The sequence below is a fragment of the Carettochelys insculpta genome, chromosome 10 (genome assembly GCF_033958435.1).
Source record: "Carettochelys insculpta isolate YL-2023 chromosome 10, ASM3395843v1, whole genome shotgun sequence".
NCBI lineage: Eukaryota > Metazoa > Chordata > Testudines > Carettochelyidae > Carettochelys > Carettochelys insculpta.
Genome location: NC_134146.1, coordinates 19,909,016 through 19,926,626, shown reverse-complemented (window position 1 = coordinate 19,926,626; position 17,611 = coordinate 19,909,016). Strand labels below are relative to the sequence as shown.

Below are 17,611 nucleotides of genomic sequence, written 5' to 3'. Positions count from 1 at the left end.
TCCATCTGATACTGGCCACTAACCAGACCCTTGATCATTACTCACTGACCCTAACGAACTGTCCACCTTATAGTCCATTTATCCAATCCATACTACTTTAACTTACTGGTAAAGATACTGTGGAGTACCATATCAAAAGCTTTGCTAAAATCAAGGTACATTATGTCCATCATGTTCCCCATATCCACATAGCCAGTTACCTTGTCATAGAAGGCAGTCAGGTTGGTCAGACATGACTTCTTCGGTGAATACACGTTGACTATTCCTGATGAATTCCTCTCTCAGTGCTGCAAAATGGATTCCAGCCCCTGTGGTGTTCTATGGTCACCGTGTGCAGCAGCCCTTAGCCCAGAGCTTCTGGCTGCTGCTGCTGCAGCTGGGGATCCATGCTGCATGCACAAGGTCTGCAAACAGTTGTCGGCTCTGTGGATCTTGTGCTGTTTAGTGCGAGTGTGTCTGGGAGGGGCCCTTTAAGGGAGCGGCTTGCTGTTGAGTCCGCCCTGTGACCCTGTCTGCAGCTGTGCCTGGCACCCTTGTTTCGATGTGGGCCGCTTTGGTGTGTAGACGCTCCCCTGCAGCACCTACTTCGATGTAGTACTGCCCAACGTCGACATTGAACATCGACGGCACCAGCCCTGGAGGACGTGTAGACGTTATTCATCGAAATAGCTTATTTTGATGGAGCATTCACATATAGACGTAGCTCTTTTGTCTAATGTGGTTGTGATTGGCTTATCCTTGGCTAACTGATGGTCAGGTGAGGTCACACCATCTGCGTAATTAAAGTGCTTGTGATTCATCTAAACATACTCAGTATCCTATTCTCTAACAGACTTGAAGGTAACAGGTTTTGGGGAGCGGCCTGTAACTCAGGCTTGGTCAAATGACCCCGCATTTGGATCACTGGTGCTATTCTGCAGCCCCAGAAGGCAGATTTCTAAGGAATCAGAGTAACCATTGAGATCTTAGAGCACTTAGGCTGAGTTTTGAAGCTCATAAAATGGTGGGAGTCAACATAGATCTGTAATTTGTCAGCCCTGGTGGGGGTCTCTGTCCTGGTACTGCAGGGAGGGGAACCCCAAAGGCTGGAGGCTGCTTCTGGAGAACTGAAAAAGGTAAGTATGACCTTGAGGCAGTGGTGATGACTACCCCACTCCAGAAGGAAGGACCTCCTCCCGCCACCAGGACTGGGAGAGGAGAGATGATGTTGGAAGGGGGAGGTGTGGTGAAGTAGGGAGCAGTTTTGGGCTATGGGTGAGAGGCCCTGAAGGAGACTGGTTTCTGGCACTTACCTCTGCTTGGAAGGGCCCCCAGACTAGTGGAGGGTCCCAGCTGCCAGAAGAGGGAAGAGTCTGTCCCTTCAAGACTAAAACATGGAAGGGCAAGGGCAGGCTGTCCTGCAGAGACTGCATGCTGGAGTGGCACTAGGGAGTTAGATGAGCCCTAGGACCCTGCAGAAGCCAGCAGGTAACCTTTCGCTTGCCAGAAGAACTCAAACAGGTCTGCTCAAGACTGCGTGGGCTGCAGCTGGCAAAAAGAAATAAGTAAATGTGGGAGACGGACGCAGGATCAACCCTTCCTGTGAGCGCCACCGCACCTATGTCCCTTAAAAAGTGTAGGGGCTGGAGTGGTTGTCCCACATTGTTCTGTGGATGGAGGGCTCTACTTATTGCTAACATGCCTGTAGAAACCTCTTCATTACATTTCACATGCCATGCTACTAGCAACTCCAGTTGCACTTTGGCCTCCTGATTACACCCCTGCATGCTCAAGGAATGTATTTATACTCTTCCCTAGTTACCTGTCCAAGTTTCCACTTCTTGTAAGCTTCCAACTTGTGTTTAAGCACAACGATTTCTCTGTTAAATCAGGCCGGTCACCTACCACGTTTCTTAAGCTTTCTGAGACCACGCAACACCAAACAAATATTTTTATGCAGAACACCCATGAAAATTTTCTTCAAAAAAAATTCGTCAGACACAAAAAAACCCAGCACCATCTCAAGCAAAACCACAATGAAGTAATTTAATCAGGTACCATAGCAATGAAGGACAAACATAGTATCCGGTATTAACAACAGAAAATATACACCATCAGTGTAGGATATCAAAGTGTCAGATGCTCACAGAGTTGTTCATGGAACACCAGTGTTCCATGGAACCTAGTTTAAGAAATACTGGCCTCCCGCATTTGCCTTTTTTTTTTTTTTTGTTTAACTACAGATTGGAATGGTACATTTCTGTGCCTTCAGTAATGTTTCTTTAAAATCTTAAAATACTCACTGGGACTCCTTACCCCTCATGATTTGCAAGAGCAAATGGGACAAATGGCTACATCTGGGGGAGGGGGGGAGGAGGGTGCAATGCAGAGGGGGCAAGTGGAGATACCAGCCCCCTGGGCTAGTTCAGGGGAGCAGAATTCAGGGCTCCAGCTGAGTTCCCATGATTGAGATGCATCCTGGCATGGGAGCAGTGGGTGTTCTACTGACCTGCAGCAACAGAGGGCCCTGGGGTGAACAGCTGGGGATGTCCCATCTACCTCTTCGGGAAAAATGGTAAGAAAATACTTGTGACTAACTAGGTAGGGTAAAAAGACATGGCAGGTCAGAAAATGTTGCTACCACAGCTACCATCTCTGCAATGGGAGCAGAAATGACTGCATTGACAGGGACAGAAGGAAGCAGAAGCCACTTACAGTACAGTCCTCTTGTGCAGAGGCATTCTGCTTTCCACTCATCTGCTCAAGTGTTGAATACATTGAGATTATCTTGCCCCCTAGTGGCTATGCTACAAAATTCACACATGACCAAAATGAGCCTGATGTTAAAACACAGAAATCAATGGGCCATGCCTCTGAGTTCAACAAGTGATAAATCAGAAGCCCTACTTGCTGCCATGTCAAGTTGCCTGATTGGGTGTGGGCTAAGAAGGTGTAAATTAAAGTAGCTTGTACATCCCTTTATGTATTTTACGGACACACCCTATGAATCACTTTGCTTCCTCTAACAACTTTTCTGGCCCCTGAAGCTGCGTCTACACGTGCACGCTACTTCGAAGTAGCGGCAGTAACTTCGAAATAGCGCCCGTCACGTCTACACGTGTTGGGCGCTATTTCGAAGTTGAAATCGACGTTAGGCGGCGAGACGTCGAAGTCGCTAACCCCATGAGGGGATGGGAATAGCGCCCTACTTCGACGTTCAACATCGAAGTAGGGACGTGTAGACGATCCGCATCCCGCAACATCGAAATAGCGGGGTCCTCCATGGCGGCCATCAGCTGGGGGGTTGAGAGATACTCTCTCTCCAGCCCTTGCGGGGCTCTGTGGTCACCGTGGGCAGCAGCCCTTAGCCCAGGGCTTCTGGCTGCTGCTGCTGCAGCTGGGGGTCCGTGCTGCATATACAGGGTCTGCAACTAGTTGTTGGCTCTGTGTATCTTGCACTGTTTAATGAAAGTGTGTCTGGGAGGGGCCCTTTAAGGGAGCGACTTGCTGTTGAGTCCGCCCCGTGACCCTGTCTTTAGCTGTGCCTGGCTCCCTTATTTCGATGTGTGCTACTTTGGCGTGTAGACGTTCCCTCGCTGTGCCTATTTCGATGTTGGGCTGAGCAACGTCGAAGTTGAACATCGACGTTGCCAGCCCTGGAGGACGTGTAGACGTTATTCGTCGAAATAGCCTATTTCGATGTCGCAACATCGAAATAAGCTATTTCGAAGTTGGGTGCACGTGTAGACGTAGCCTGAGAGAGCTAAAACAGAAATAGAACTGTTTAGAGTATATTATATCTGTACAGGAAAATAGGAAAAGATTCCTTGTTGTTGTGAAAATGTCAATGGACAATTTTGTCTTTTCACCCCTAAATTCAAAACAGGGTGACTTCCATCACTGAAGCTCTTACAAGCAGCTCTTTGTAATCCCTTCAAATGCTGTAAAATGAACGCAAACTGAACATAGTTTCTACAAGTCTGCACATTTCCACATTTTTGACAAAAACGAGGCACTGTTTTCAGTATTCAAGTTTTTCCTGTCTGGACCTACATCTTAAAATAACCTTCATTTCCAGTGAAGAACCCTACTATTCTATGTAACATACTATTTGCATATTTTAGTTGACCAGGCCATGGATTGCTGTAAGGAAGTACGAACCAGCCACTGGATTTATCCTACCCTTATCCTCTGCACATATGGTTTTTTCTCCATGATGAGGCCATCAGAACCTTTCCTTACCCCTTATCTAACTGGACCAGATAAAAACCTGACCACTGACGAGGTATGGCTACACACTGGTTTACCTTTATATGGAATAATAAAATACTGAGTGTACATTATTCTTCAGAAAGAAGCTATAAGGCTCTCTCAGACTCTGGCGTGTATTACAGCAAATGAAGCTCACATGCCCAGAGTTTTTGTGAAGGCCCATCTCTAGTTATGCCTTTTCTCACACATACCCCAGTTGCCTTGTTATTCAAATAAATAATGGCTGAGCTTTTCCTTGTGAATGACAAGGAGCTTAACCCTCAGCTCTGCCTTAAAGGGGCAACTGAGAATTTCGTGGGAGAAGATAGTAATTTTAAATATATGCTGTGTGTCATCTGATTGTTAGTGCACAAATGTTTTTATTAAGCAGCAAACAAGGTATAAGATTTGTGCATCATGCAAAAATATTTCTATATGTTATGCACAGAGTTATACAAAGAGCATGATCATTCCCTAAATTCATTCACAAAAAAACCCTCACAGCATTTCTTCCTTTCCCTTCCAGGTTTCAAACAAGGTTTACCCAGTTTGGACATACTCTTATCTGGTGCTGCTGTTTCCTGTTTTCTTGATTACAGACTACATGCGCTATAAACCCATCATTATTCTACAAGGCCTTAGCTATGTTATTACGTGGGCGATGCTTTTATTTGCCCAAGGAGTGCTTGCCATGCAGCTAATGGAGTTCGCCTATGGAATGGTCACAGCTACTGAGGTTGCCTATTATGCCTACATTTACAGCGTTGTCAGTGCTGACCATTATCAGAAAGTGACTAGTTATTGCAGAAGCATCACACTAGTTGCAGCCACAGTTGCAGCAGTGCTGGGGCAACTTTTAGTATCTTTTGCAAAACTGTCCTATTTTCATCTCCATGTTATTACTTGGACTTCTGTGTCCGTGGCACTCCTAGCTTCCTTTTTTCTACCCATGCCAACAAGTAGTATGTTCTTTCACAAAAATCATAGCCCTGGTACACCTCAAAGAGCCCTGCATCAAGACACAAGGCCAAATGTATCCAGCATTAATGAGGGGCCAAGTTACCAAGATGACGACAATGCTCAGAAGTCTGTCATCTCCAGGACTTTGCCAGGATGCTGGTCTAACAAGCACCAGAATATACTTGTGCAGTTATGGGAGGATTTAAAGGAATGCTATAGCACAAAGAAGCTTCTTTACTGGTCCTTATGGTGGGCTTTAGCCACTGCAGGCTACAACCAGGTTGTGAACTACGTCCAGGTACTGTGGGACGTCAGAGCACCATCTCAGAATTATACCGTTTATAATGGGGCCATTGAGGCAGCAGCGACATTTCTGAGTAAGTAAACGTAGTATTTCGTCTTGTAAAGTAGCCTCTACAATTTGAAATATATCAGATATTTATGTAAACTAAGTGTGCTTATACGACGTGGTGTAAGTCCATTTCACATCTATGAAGCATTTCACAATAGCAGTGACCAGGTTATACATTTAAATTACAAAAGTTCATGAGAAACACGAGAAGCCTCAAATTTAACACCACATCCTGTATTTCTGTAAAGGGGTGACGGCTAATGCGTAGCACGTAGATTGCCAGAGTTTTGTGCCCTGTGGATCGCACACTGATCAAATAGACCCTGTGTCCTGCTGCTACATTCATTCAGAGATGCTCAAAATGCATTACTGTTCCATGGGGGCTGGGCTGTGTCTGCCCCTGAAAAGTTAGCCATTATGAATGGGATGTGGCTCTTCTGTGAGACATTCCCACTATGACATGGATCACACTAAGTTAGAGAAGCTTTCAAATGGTGTGTAGAGCACATTCTGAGCCCTCAGTCTATTTATTAGCGTAAGGAATGTGGAAGCGCAAGCTGAAGGAATTCAAGAAAGGTGTTCTTAACAGATCACTGACACAGAAATGGGAAGAGTTTGAGAGTGCGTGTATGTAAATATTTGCTTTGTTTGCAAGACTTCCTGGGTAGCAGATGAAGCAGTGTTGTTTCGCCTATTGTAAACAATTTATTGTTGTGAAGTCACAAATTATGCTATCACCCAGTGTAGGAATTGTGGAATATCACCAATGCTTGAAATTACTGTGGGGATTTCAGGCAGTCTTCACTGCTATGTAACATGTGGCTCACCCAGGACTCCCCTTAGCAGAACACTGTGGAGTAGAAGCAGGGAGGGGATACTGGTTGAACCAGTTGGCTGGGAGTCTTTTGGCCTTATAGGCAAAAGTCTCGTTTGACTAGTCCTTCCCCGACACTGTTCAAAGATAGAACAAAAGCCCAGAACAATGCTGAGGTCAGTAGTTGTTCTGTGGGAGTCCACCCTCGTGGATACTGAGATTATTGTGGTGAGGCCCAGAGCTGAAGCCACTGAGAACTGAAATCAGTGTTTTGTCCAGTGCCAAACCCACAAACGCATCAAGCAAGCAGCTGGCAGAGATCGCTGGTGGAGAGCAGCAGGCAGGCAGCCGACAAGTGACCAGCAAGTGGTCCTGCCCCTGTGTGGCAAGAGACTCCATGCTGATGTACCTGTGATCGCTAGGTTTGTATGGGCCAGACTGCGCTGTGAGTGGAGAGTTGAGGGGGAAGTACACTCTGTAAGTGGAGGGTGTATGGATAAAGAGCTTTAAGCAAGGGAGCTCAGCTTAGCAGATTCTGGACAGCGCCTTGCTTAATGGGGTTTTCCCTTCCCTCTGTTTAGGAATACTGCACTTGTTGCTGTGTAAATTTATATTAAGCTACTAGTTATTAAAGAAGCTGTTTCTCAGACTCTCTGCTTGAGAGAGGCGAAGAATGGCCTTTTCAGTCACCTAGCAGGTTGGGCGAGATTGTGCCAGGTTTCTGGATGGGGCTCAAGCCAGTTTGGTTGCATTATGGACACAAATCCCCTGGGAACTGAACCTAGCCCTTCTTGCAGTCACTTGCCATTAATAGAAGGCTACATTAAAGATTAGCCAACAAATGACAAGGAGATCAGTTTAACATTAAACTTGAACATCTGAAAATTAACTCCAATTTGAATCATGGGTTTTGGAAAGATATGCGGTGAGGGTGGGGGCAGTTTCCCCAGAATTCAAGTGCACGTGCCCAGGGTTTTCATGAAGGCCTATCTGTAGTTATGCCTCTTCTCACACTTGGCTCAGTTGTGCCTTGTTATTCAAATAAACAATGGCTGCCAGATTGAGCCAATGGTCACCCTTCCTTTATAAACAGTTTTTTTTTCTCCTAATTCCTAAACCCCAATAGAAGTGTCTAAATCCTAATGGGCATGTACAATGTGAGGGTAGAGTGGAACTCTTCACCAAAAACTTAATAGTGGAGTTTGAAAAACAATTAGGCACCGGATTCATTGCTCTCTACAATGGAAACACGGTTTCTTCTACCACCCCACACAGGCTCCATGCAAAACAAGTTCAGCCTGCTAACATCCCAGTCCAGCACCATTTTACACTCACTTTGCATGGGTGTAAATGGCTACACAAGGTGCAAGATAACACTGAATCACTCCCAAGCTGTTTTCTCACTAGACAGTCTTATAACCATTCCACGATACATCACACCTGAGAGTTCAACCACTGAACAGCAGAGTCTTTTTCCAGAAATGGTTGTGTGTAAGTGACCATGATTCTCTGCCTGATTACAAATAAAACTGCCGTTCTCTGTTGGCACACTACAGATGTCTCAAGAGGAATGGAAGGTCTGTAGCCTTGGCAAATTCAGTCAAAGGATTTGCTTCAGGATTCTGGCTGAGCTTCTAAAGCCACAAAGGAGTTTGGACAATTTTAAAAATGTGTGAACAACTATCGTGACTATGCCCCCCCGCCCCCCAGGGAACTCTAATAATCTCTTAAACAGAATTGGCAAGAATGGGCGTTAGAAGATCAGCAGCTGTACATTAAGAAATATTGGTGCAGCTCTAACAAGCAGGAGACAATAAAATGCTAATTAATGCAGCTATCTTGAGAACACAAGAAGTTACATAACTGCAGCCGAGTAAGCACATCCAGATCACCAGTATTTTTTTTTTACAAAAAAAAGTGGAAAAGGAAGGGAAGTTTCAGTGCAGTATATGTACAAAGACTCAGCATTCCAGAGAGCACCACCTGACAAAACCCGACACTGATCCCTGGGGCTTCTGTGGTCTGTTCTCACCCTACCCAGGGGCAATGAATCCTTTAGTCTAAGCACAAACACAAAGCCAGCACCAAAACCAATCACTCTTCAGCCCCACTGAGCTCAACCTTAGCCCCATTCATTGCCTATCTAACCACTGGCTACTGAATGCCAAACAACTAAATAATGTGGGCCAGGTCTCCCGTGCCACTAAGGATTTGGCTGGCTACTGCCATCAGATCGCTCCTAGCCTGAGCCGGGCTTCTTGCCTCACATGGGAGGATCCTGTCTGCTCTCCTCCCCAGACAGCTCCCAATCACTGGGCTTTCTTCCATTTAAGTCCAATAACCGATAACGGTTAACAGGCTGGGTGAAACAAACAGAACTGGAGGCCAGCACTAGGCCCTCTGGCCCTTAAAGTGACAAGACACTCGTTTATGGTTTATATATATATTAAGACAAGCCCAAAACAACAGGGATGCTAGACAGCAAACAGGAAATTGTATGTTAAAGTTTTGAGAGGTTTTCAAGGCAGCTGAGGGTATGTAAGGACACAGTCATAACCACCTGACCATGGCTTCCATAATGCTGCCTGTCCTGCCTATCTTGTGCTGTTACGCATTTATACAGCTCCAAGTGTCAAGGGAAAATACACTTACTATATAGGCCCATTGAAGTAATTTCATTAGTTGTGTATTTGAACAACTAACCTCTCTAGCTGAACTGCTAGAGAATGGTGTTTGAATGGTAGTCTGCATGTAAAATTCAATGCAAGACACCAGCACCTCGAAGATTACCTTTCTGTGTGAAAAGAAAGATCAGACCTATTATTGTAACAAGTGACACTAAGTGGACAAACAAAGCCCTTAGCAAAACAATATATTTTGTTTTTTCAAGTTTGTTTCTTTCATGCACTTGACAGCATTTGGCCTAGAGTCAGTTTCACTGGTTGTTAGTGGGTGAACAGTTCGTAAGAAAAAAATAAACTGAAGAAAATCTTCTCAATGCCAATAAGTAAACAGAAAAGTCCTGCTACTTTTTTTTTAATTGAAGAATACATTAAAAAGGAAATTTTGCAGTATGCTCTTTTTTTTTTTTTAAAGTCGGGAAGAAAGTTAAAACATAAGCTAGGCAAAAGCTCTTCTTTACAGTTTTCAAAAACTTTTACAACAAATGGGTCTTTGAAGAGGTTTCCTAGGAAACTGATCCATGACAATCTTTTCTATGCCTACATCTATGCTGATCTGATGTTTCCCAAAATATTGAGCAACTTGATCATTTCAGAATTTCATAGAGACCTGCTATTTTGGTAAACAGAAATGTTAGTTGGAGGTACTATACCTGTAAGTTGAATGGCAGTTTCTCTTGAATTATCTACAAGAAACATTGAGCCATTTGTTGTGGCTTTTTTTGTCCCCACTTTAGCAGAGATTCTCACTCTGAAGCGTCCAGCTTTAGCACATACTGTTGACATTCATAGCTGGAATATTTTCCTTTTGCAAGACACCTTGTCCAATATATTAAATATAATCATATCTATGCTTTCTCATTAATAAAAAGATGAATCCAGGTATTGATCAAAAATTACTAATCTGCTGCACCCACAACTTACAACTGGAACTAGAACTGTTCTTGTCAAATATTTTACAGTGGTGCTCAAAATACAAATATGCTGCTGATCAGCCAATAGCCTGGGCTGGTATAACAGACAGTGTTTTTATCTTTCCTTTAGGTTCAGTGAGCTCCATGGCAGTAGGATATGTGAAAATTGACTGGGACCTTTCTGGGGAGCTGGCACTGGGGATCTTCTCTGCCATGAGTGCTAGTTTTCTATTTCTCATGCATTTTATTGCCAGCATCTGGGCATGCTATGCTAGCTATATCATTTTCAAGTCATGTTATATGCTCCTGATAACAATAACAACGTAAGTATAAACGACCTTCATCCTGAATTGTTTATGCCCAGAGAGGGAAGCTGACAGAATTGTCAGGCCCCTGGGTGAGTGGGGGTGGCTGCTCGGTCCTCCTGGAAGGGGCAAGGATTAGAGTGGAAGAGGCAGAGCTCGGGCAGCCAGCCATTGCCACAGCATTTTGCTCTGCCTGAAGTGCACTGGTGGCAATTAAAAGGGTGGTGGCAGCAGCCAGGAGCCCCAGCTCCTTTTGAATTACCAAGCCCCACACCAACTGCCCCTTTTACTCTCCCCTATCAGCAAGGCTGTGCACAGACATCTCAAGCTAATACAAAAAGTCACAGACACCCCTTCAGTTAAAACAATAACTCTAGCCTACATTGAAGTTGAGAATGAGCTGTAAACCTGATTTTCATTCCAATGGGCTGTGAGAGTTAGTACGGAGGAGTAAGACAAGAAAACAAAGATAACAACCAGCCAGTACAAACGTGTCCATCTTTCCTCCCACAATTGCTTCAGCTGGGTAGAATGACAGATGTACATGGTGTTCTAAAGATGGCACCCACAAGCGACCGAAGAATGCAGAAAAAATAAGCCATAATGTGTCTGTGTAACTGGGAACATTTCAAGGAATTAAGTAGGTCCTTATGCTCTGTCTGTTTCAGCAGGTTAAGGATATCTGGTGACAGCTACTGCTGTAAGCCACATTTGAGCTATGATACAGCTAGGTCACAGATGGGGTTAAGAGCGAATACATTAACCTGCAGCAATGCCTAGGTCACGTCTGGGTTGAGAGCAACTACATTAAACCAAAGCTTTGGTATACTTTCAGCTTGCTGTTAGGTTAATTATTAGTGCCTTTAAAAAGAATAGACAAATGATTTGTTTTTAAAGGCAAGTCATTGAATTCAAATGGATTGTGCTTAACTTAAACATTTCTCTCTCTTTTTTTTTTTTTAAATTTATCAGTTAACCCAATCTGAAATTTTTGCTTTTTCTCCCAGATTATTGGTTTAGGAAATTTTTCATCTCAAGTTAAGACAGCAAAAAAATTTCAAAATCTCAATACTTCTCACTTTGCCTGTTTCAATTTGTATGGGTGGGTGTATACATGGGGCAACAGAGTTTTGTTCATGCAAATACAGCTGCTGAGTCATGAATGGGTGTAACCAGGTACACACGTGTATTTGTGCTGAAAAGTGCTTTCCAAACCACCTTTGATTATTAATTCATCCGGATGAATTAGTTCGAGGTTTAAATTCAGTTGGAGCTGATTGAAGTGAGTCTCCAGTAAATATTTTCAGCCACCCTTGAGCTTTCATGGCATTGGGGGTGGGTATGAGGGGAAGCTCTGGGAAATACTCTTGGAATTTAAGCCATGGCTTAAATAGTGTGTGTGTGTGTGTGTGTGTGTGTGTGTGTGTGTGTGTGTGTGTGTGTGTGTGTGTGTGTGTGTGTGTGAGAGAGAGAGAGAGAGAGAGAGAGAGAGTGAGTGAGTGAGTGAGTGAGAGAGACACACACACACACACACACACACACACACAGGAGAAAACAATGTAAAAATCTGCCCACCAGCAAATTAATCCATCTTACTTTCTCAGTCAAGGAATGCAGCTGTTTTTAAATCTGTAGCCCATATATATGGCCAAAGAATGCTCATTCTTGCACAAAATGGATAGGAAACATTACCTGTCCACTAAAACAAGTAGTCCTGTTGCACCTTATAGACTAACAAATATTTTGGAGCATAACCTTTCATGGGCAAACACCTGCTTCGTCACATGTAATGTAGTGGAGATTCCAGAAGTCTGATTATACACGCTTGTGTCTACTTAATGAATTCCTGTATAATTAGACCTTTGGAACCTCCACTACATTACATCTGACAAATCGGGTCTTGGCCCATGAAAGCTTATGCTCCAAAATATCTATTAGTCTACAAGGTGTCACAGGACTTCTTGTTGTTTTTGCAGATACCGACTAACCTGGCTACCCCTCTGATAATTAGATATCTATCATGTCCTAATATTTCCTAGACCACACAATACCTCCCCCCAGAAAAATTCCACGTTCGGGTGTTTGTTTGTTTGTTTTTTTTCAGGCCATGCTCGTGATTATATAATTGTTCTCACTCTTCATGTGACTTATTTGACCAGTCACATGACCCACCATGCCAATGCTGCATATTAAGTACTCACTATTTGGACTTCCAAAACAATCCACAGGTCCAAAGATTACTAAAAACATTCACACCAAGTAGTGCCAGTGAAGCCGGCTCCCCATTTTGCTGGATGGCAATCAGACTTACAGATGGTGGCAGGTTTAAATATGATATGTTCAGCAACAGTAAGCAAAATGAACAACTCCATCAGAAATTGGTCCAACACCACCGCCTATCTGGTTTCTCATTCTGGGACAGCATGGCCATAGCACTGTAAAAAGGAAAATTTAATTTGATTCATGGATCGTTCCTAAATGGGAAAATGCGCCAGATGTGGCTGATGGTTTGCCATGAATCGGTCAACCACGTCTACAAAAAGACCCAATACAGACACTGTTTCCAATGTTATTAAGTTTTAAAATAAATGCAAAGAAAGCCAATTGGAAGGGAGAGAAAAACTTACAGGAACTCAAAGATAAAAAGTAGTCAGAATAGAAGAAGTGGAAGGAATTTAAAGAGATCATGGAGTCCAGTCCCCCGTCCTCACAGGAGGAACGAGCACCATCTAGATTGGGGCGAGCAAACTTTTTACATTGGGCCCCACGTTTTATCCCAGCAACTAGCAGCACCCCTCCCCCTCACTGTAATCCAAACCGATGGAAATTTTGGTTGTGTTCATTTTAAAAAAAAACAAAAACCCTCTTTCAGCAATTGTACAGTAAACTCTTGTTTAACCTCCATTTGATCAGCCAGCACACTTGAATAACCGGCATAACTTACAGCCGAGCAGCTCTGATCAGTGGACACCAGACAGGAGCTGGGAGAGAGCAGAGGAGCTATGGAGACTGCCCATAAAGAGATAAATTAATGCTAATTACAATGTCTTTGAAAAGAACTAGACAGAGGATCTGCCAAGTAGCCACCACGCAGTCACTTTTAACAACCACCATTAACACTCTTCTGAGCTATCCAGTCCCCACTTTTGGGACACAGGTATTTTCTGAGTGCAGCTGGCAGGCTCCTCTGCGCTCCCACCCAGCTTGAGCTACTCACGCTGCCTAGAGCTACTCACCCTGAGGTTGTGTCCTGCTGGCAGGGGATAAACAGTCTTCTAACATACATGGATGCTTGTGGAAAAAGACTGGGAACCATATTCTGCATACGTTTGTTTTTCTTATTTTCCTTTAGTGTTATGCATTGCTAGGCAGTCCTCTCCATTATCCAGAGCATTTGATTTTTCAGCAACCTCCTGGTCCCTTGGATGCCAGATAGCAAAGAGTTTACTATATGTACATCATGAAAACTATTATTCCATATATAACTATGAATACACATACATAAAAACAGTAACATATGTTAACATTTTTTAATGAGATGGATGTGCCTGAGACTCAGCAGCCAATCATGCTGCGCCCCTTACGAAATTTCACACGCCCCATTTTGCACACCCTTGATCTAGGATCAGGGATTCCCAACCTACGAGTGGTGACTAGATTTGGTAAGGGTCGCTGGCTGGGCAGCTCCAAGCCACATATGGCTCTAAAAGTAGCTCTTAAAAGGCTCCCCACCACCACTCTCCCGGCTGGGGAGCATGTGGCTGGTGCTGCTGGCCAGGGCTCTGTGCTCCAGCCAGCTACCAGCCGCAGGACTGCCAGAGTGTTCATCCTCTGCCCCGCTTTTTGGAAATCTTACACGGAACAGGCAGTCCTGGCTGGGGACCCCGTGGGTGGGGCTGCCTGTCCCACATAAGTTTTCTAAAAATCTGGCAATACTAGCTGAGAGAGGTTTAAGCTTGGGGGCAGGGAGGAGCATTTTGGGGCTGAGAGGCATTTAAGCCTGGGTGCTTTGGGTGTGTGCATTTTTCTCAAGGGAGACCCTCCCGCTTCCTCCTCCCCAGTTTTGAATTACCTTGGGTCATAAAGTCTTCCTGAATTGTCAAAATGGGTCCCTGTCTCAAAAAGGTTGGGAACCACTGGATCATCCCAGACAGGTGTGTATCTAACCTGCTTTGTCCAACGGTGATTTCATAACCTCCCAAGGCAATTTATTCCAGTGCTTTACCATGCTCACGATTATGAAGCAAGTCACTTTTGCCTCCGTGTGCAAAATTGGGATTATAGGCGATATCCTGATCCTGGCAGAGAAATGGTAAAACCTCTCCTCAGAGGTTATGTCAAATGTTTGGAAAGGGGCTATGTAAGGACAGAGATAAATAACCCATGTGTTCAAATACACCATGCCTTATCTACACTGGAGCATTTCAATGTTAGTAATATATTGTGAAATGAGACCTTTTATCCTAACCTAGACATACTGTACTGCATGTGAATGATCTCCCTTTCCCAAGTTAAATGGAAGGGAATACAGTCCTATTCTCTGTAATTTAAGTAACCAACCGTTTAATTTTAGGTTCCAGATTGCTGTCAATCTAAGCATGGAACGCTACGCTTTAATGTTTGGATTCAATAGTTTTGTCGCAGTGTTGATTCAGACTATTTTAACTGTAATCGTAGTTGATGCAAGAGGTCTGGGATTGCATATAGTCACCCAGGTAAATATTATTCATTTGCGTTTACTGTTTGGCTAATTCCATTAGTGGCTGGTTCATGCACCTTAAATTGGTAAAGAGATCCTTAGATGCCACAATTTCCATTTTAAGCAATCATTCAATCTCTTCTTTTGTCCTTTCTTGAGAATGTAACTTGGTCACAAAGTTTGCCACTTCGTTTCTAACAAAGCTCATAGGTTAGTCATGGCCATGTCCCCTCACCCGTCCAGATCGGCAATCTAGGATCACATGAACCCGATCCTTTGATTTTTTTTGCAGACCTATGCATGACTGAGCAGGTAATACTGTTGAGCTGCTGTCAACTTCTTTTAAGCAAATACAACTACACTAGACCCCACTTGGCTGAAAAAAATCAACATCTCTCTAGCCACAAGCTATCAGGGCAGAAATCGCAAGAGGCTGCCTGGACCAAGCAGAGAACTAAAGCACAAGAGGTTCCTAAATTCTAATTCCATCTCTGACACAGACCTGCTTTGTAGCTTCTCAGCTGACTTGCCTTTCTGCCTTAGTTTTCCTAGTTGTAAACTGGGACAGAATAGGAACCTGTCTCGCAGGTGCGTCCACCATGCTCATTAACCCAGCACTGCTCCTATCAGCAACTGAAATTTTGCGTTTCATTTCAGTGGCAGTAGGATCCAGCCCAAACCTTTGTAAATTATTTCCCCCTCTTTGAAATCGTCTAGCTGAATGAAGAGAAGAGGAGAGGAGCCATCAGCGATGTGGCAAAAAAGGAGCACAACCATCAGGATACTGAAGTAGGAAAGTAAAGAAAGGGTGAAACTGGCTCAGCTGCACATTTTGAGTGGCTAGCAAAGCAGACAGGGAAGAGGCAGGCCCACTTTGAATCTGTGCTGGATGGAGGGATAAGCTGATAATTGCTATACCCTTGCAGCTCACAGCACACCCCACACAGTTGAAACACAGTATCCATCCAACAGCACAGAACACTTAGGTATGTGGGGTACAAAACTGAGTCGCTGCCATTGTGTCTCAGTTCTCCATATGCAAAATGGGGATTATTGGTGACATCCTGATCCTAGAGGATAAAGGTAAAACCTCTCCTCGGAGGTTATAGTTGGGTGGGAGGAGAGGGACATGTAAAGACAGAGATAGAAAACCAGCCTCCTACAAAGAGCATTGTGGGATCTTTCATGAACACAAGTGGCAAGAAAATTGGTTCTCTCTCTCTCTCTCTCTCTCTCTCTCTCACACACAAAAGACTGATTTAGCCACAATTCTATAGGCTTAATCTCCAGCTGGTATAAATTTCAGAGGTCCACTGAAGTCAATGAACTTCTAACAATTTATACCAGCTGAGCAATTGATCCTAGAGGCAACCAGTTTAACAAGGTAAGAAATGTCACTGGAACTTGCTTGCCTCTCAGACTAATGCTTTCATCATGCTATCTGTGGAAAGATATGCATTGATAACATAGGAAAAGTGTTTGGCAAATAAGTGCTCCAGATAAAGGTACCTAAAAAAAACTCATCAGATGTTTCAGTACCACAAAGAAGTCCATGGAGAGCTCACTTTTGAATACAGAAAACAGAAGACACCTGCTCTGTTAGTTCCAATCTTTACCAAGTTTACAGGTGAATGCAGAGTTCCCTCAATGCCACCTCAAAGAGCAATTCCATATCACTTTTGATAGCCCTCTGGGCTCCAAAGTGTTTGGATACACGTTCAGCAATGGTGCGACTGTTGTATTGTTAGTATAGGACTTTGAGGTCTCTTGGCTGGATAGCACAAGTATGTAGAGTTCCTGGAATAATGATTAGCATACTGTCAATTCCCACACCCCATCCCCCCACCCCCAGCCTTTACATTTCCCTCAGCATTGAGCGCTGCTCTTCCCAATTTTCCTTTCGGGGTCATTGCTGCACAGGAACTCGTTTATACTATTTACCTGCCAAAAACTGATGGAAGAATGAATATAGTAAATTGGTGGGGGTCTCCAATAGGGCATTACAAAACAAAATACTGTCCAAAATGGTAATGACCCCCTGAAGATTTCTTTTTAAAGCCACTGAAAGCATGCAGGGTGCAACAGAATCAGCTAATTTCTTAATTCAACAGATATTACTTTATAGTCGTTGCTTTTAGTAAGTGCTCCAAGCTTTGCATATTTTGCAATATTATAAGTACTCCTCCCTCCCCAATCACTGCGAATGGCAAAAATACACACTTTCCGATTACATTTTGATCCATGCTACGTTCAAGGTAATAAGCGCTCTAAGACTCAATACAGCTTGAGATCCTGAAATAAAGACACATCTATAGTACATCTTTGCATGTCAGCACCACATGAGGGAATAAGAAAGGAGTAACTTTTGGATGATCACAGTTACCAGCGTAATTTATAATAATGTTTGATACACATGATATAGATTTCAATCAACAGTTTCAGCAACTGAAGTTTGTATGAACTGGGTAGAACTATCATTTCCAAGATACCAGGTAGAATATCATTATCATCATTCAAATGAATCTTGTGTTCTGCCAATCCTAGACCAAATATACTAGTTCAGTCTCCAGGATAAACTAGTGTCTTTGAAGGTTGCTCTCCATTACAATGGCTACCTGTACACCCCAAGGAGCCATTGCGGCAGGTAAGCATTGAG

General features: G+C 43.7%; 1 protein-coding gene across 2 annotated transcripts in view; it reads left to right on the top strand.

Moving 5' to 3' along the window:
* SLC19A3 (solute carrier family 19 member 3) overlaps positions 1–17,611 on the top strand; it is a 29,053-nt gene that overhangs the window by 8,439 nt on the left and 3,003 nt on the right. For both annotated transcript variants that reach the window (XM_075004122.1, XM_075004123.1), the window contains exons 2-5: positions 4,104–4,264; positions 4,757–5,567; positions 10,082–10,274; positions 14,830–14,971. In XM_075004122.1, the coding sequence (XP_074860223.1) occupies positions 4,115–4,264; positions 4,757–5,567; positions 10,082–10,274; positions 14,830–14,971 (1,296 nt within the window). In that variant the 5' untranslated portion in view covers positions 4,104–4,114. The remainder of the gene's footprint in view (positions 1–4,103; positions 4,265–4,756; positions 5,568–10,081; positions 10,275–14,829; positions 14,972–17,611) is intronic.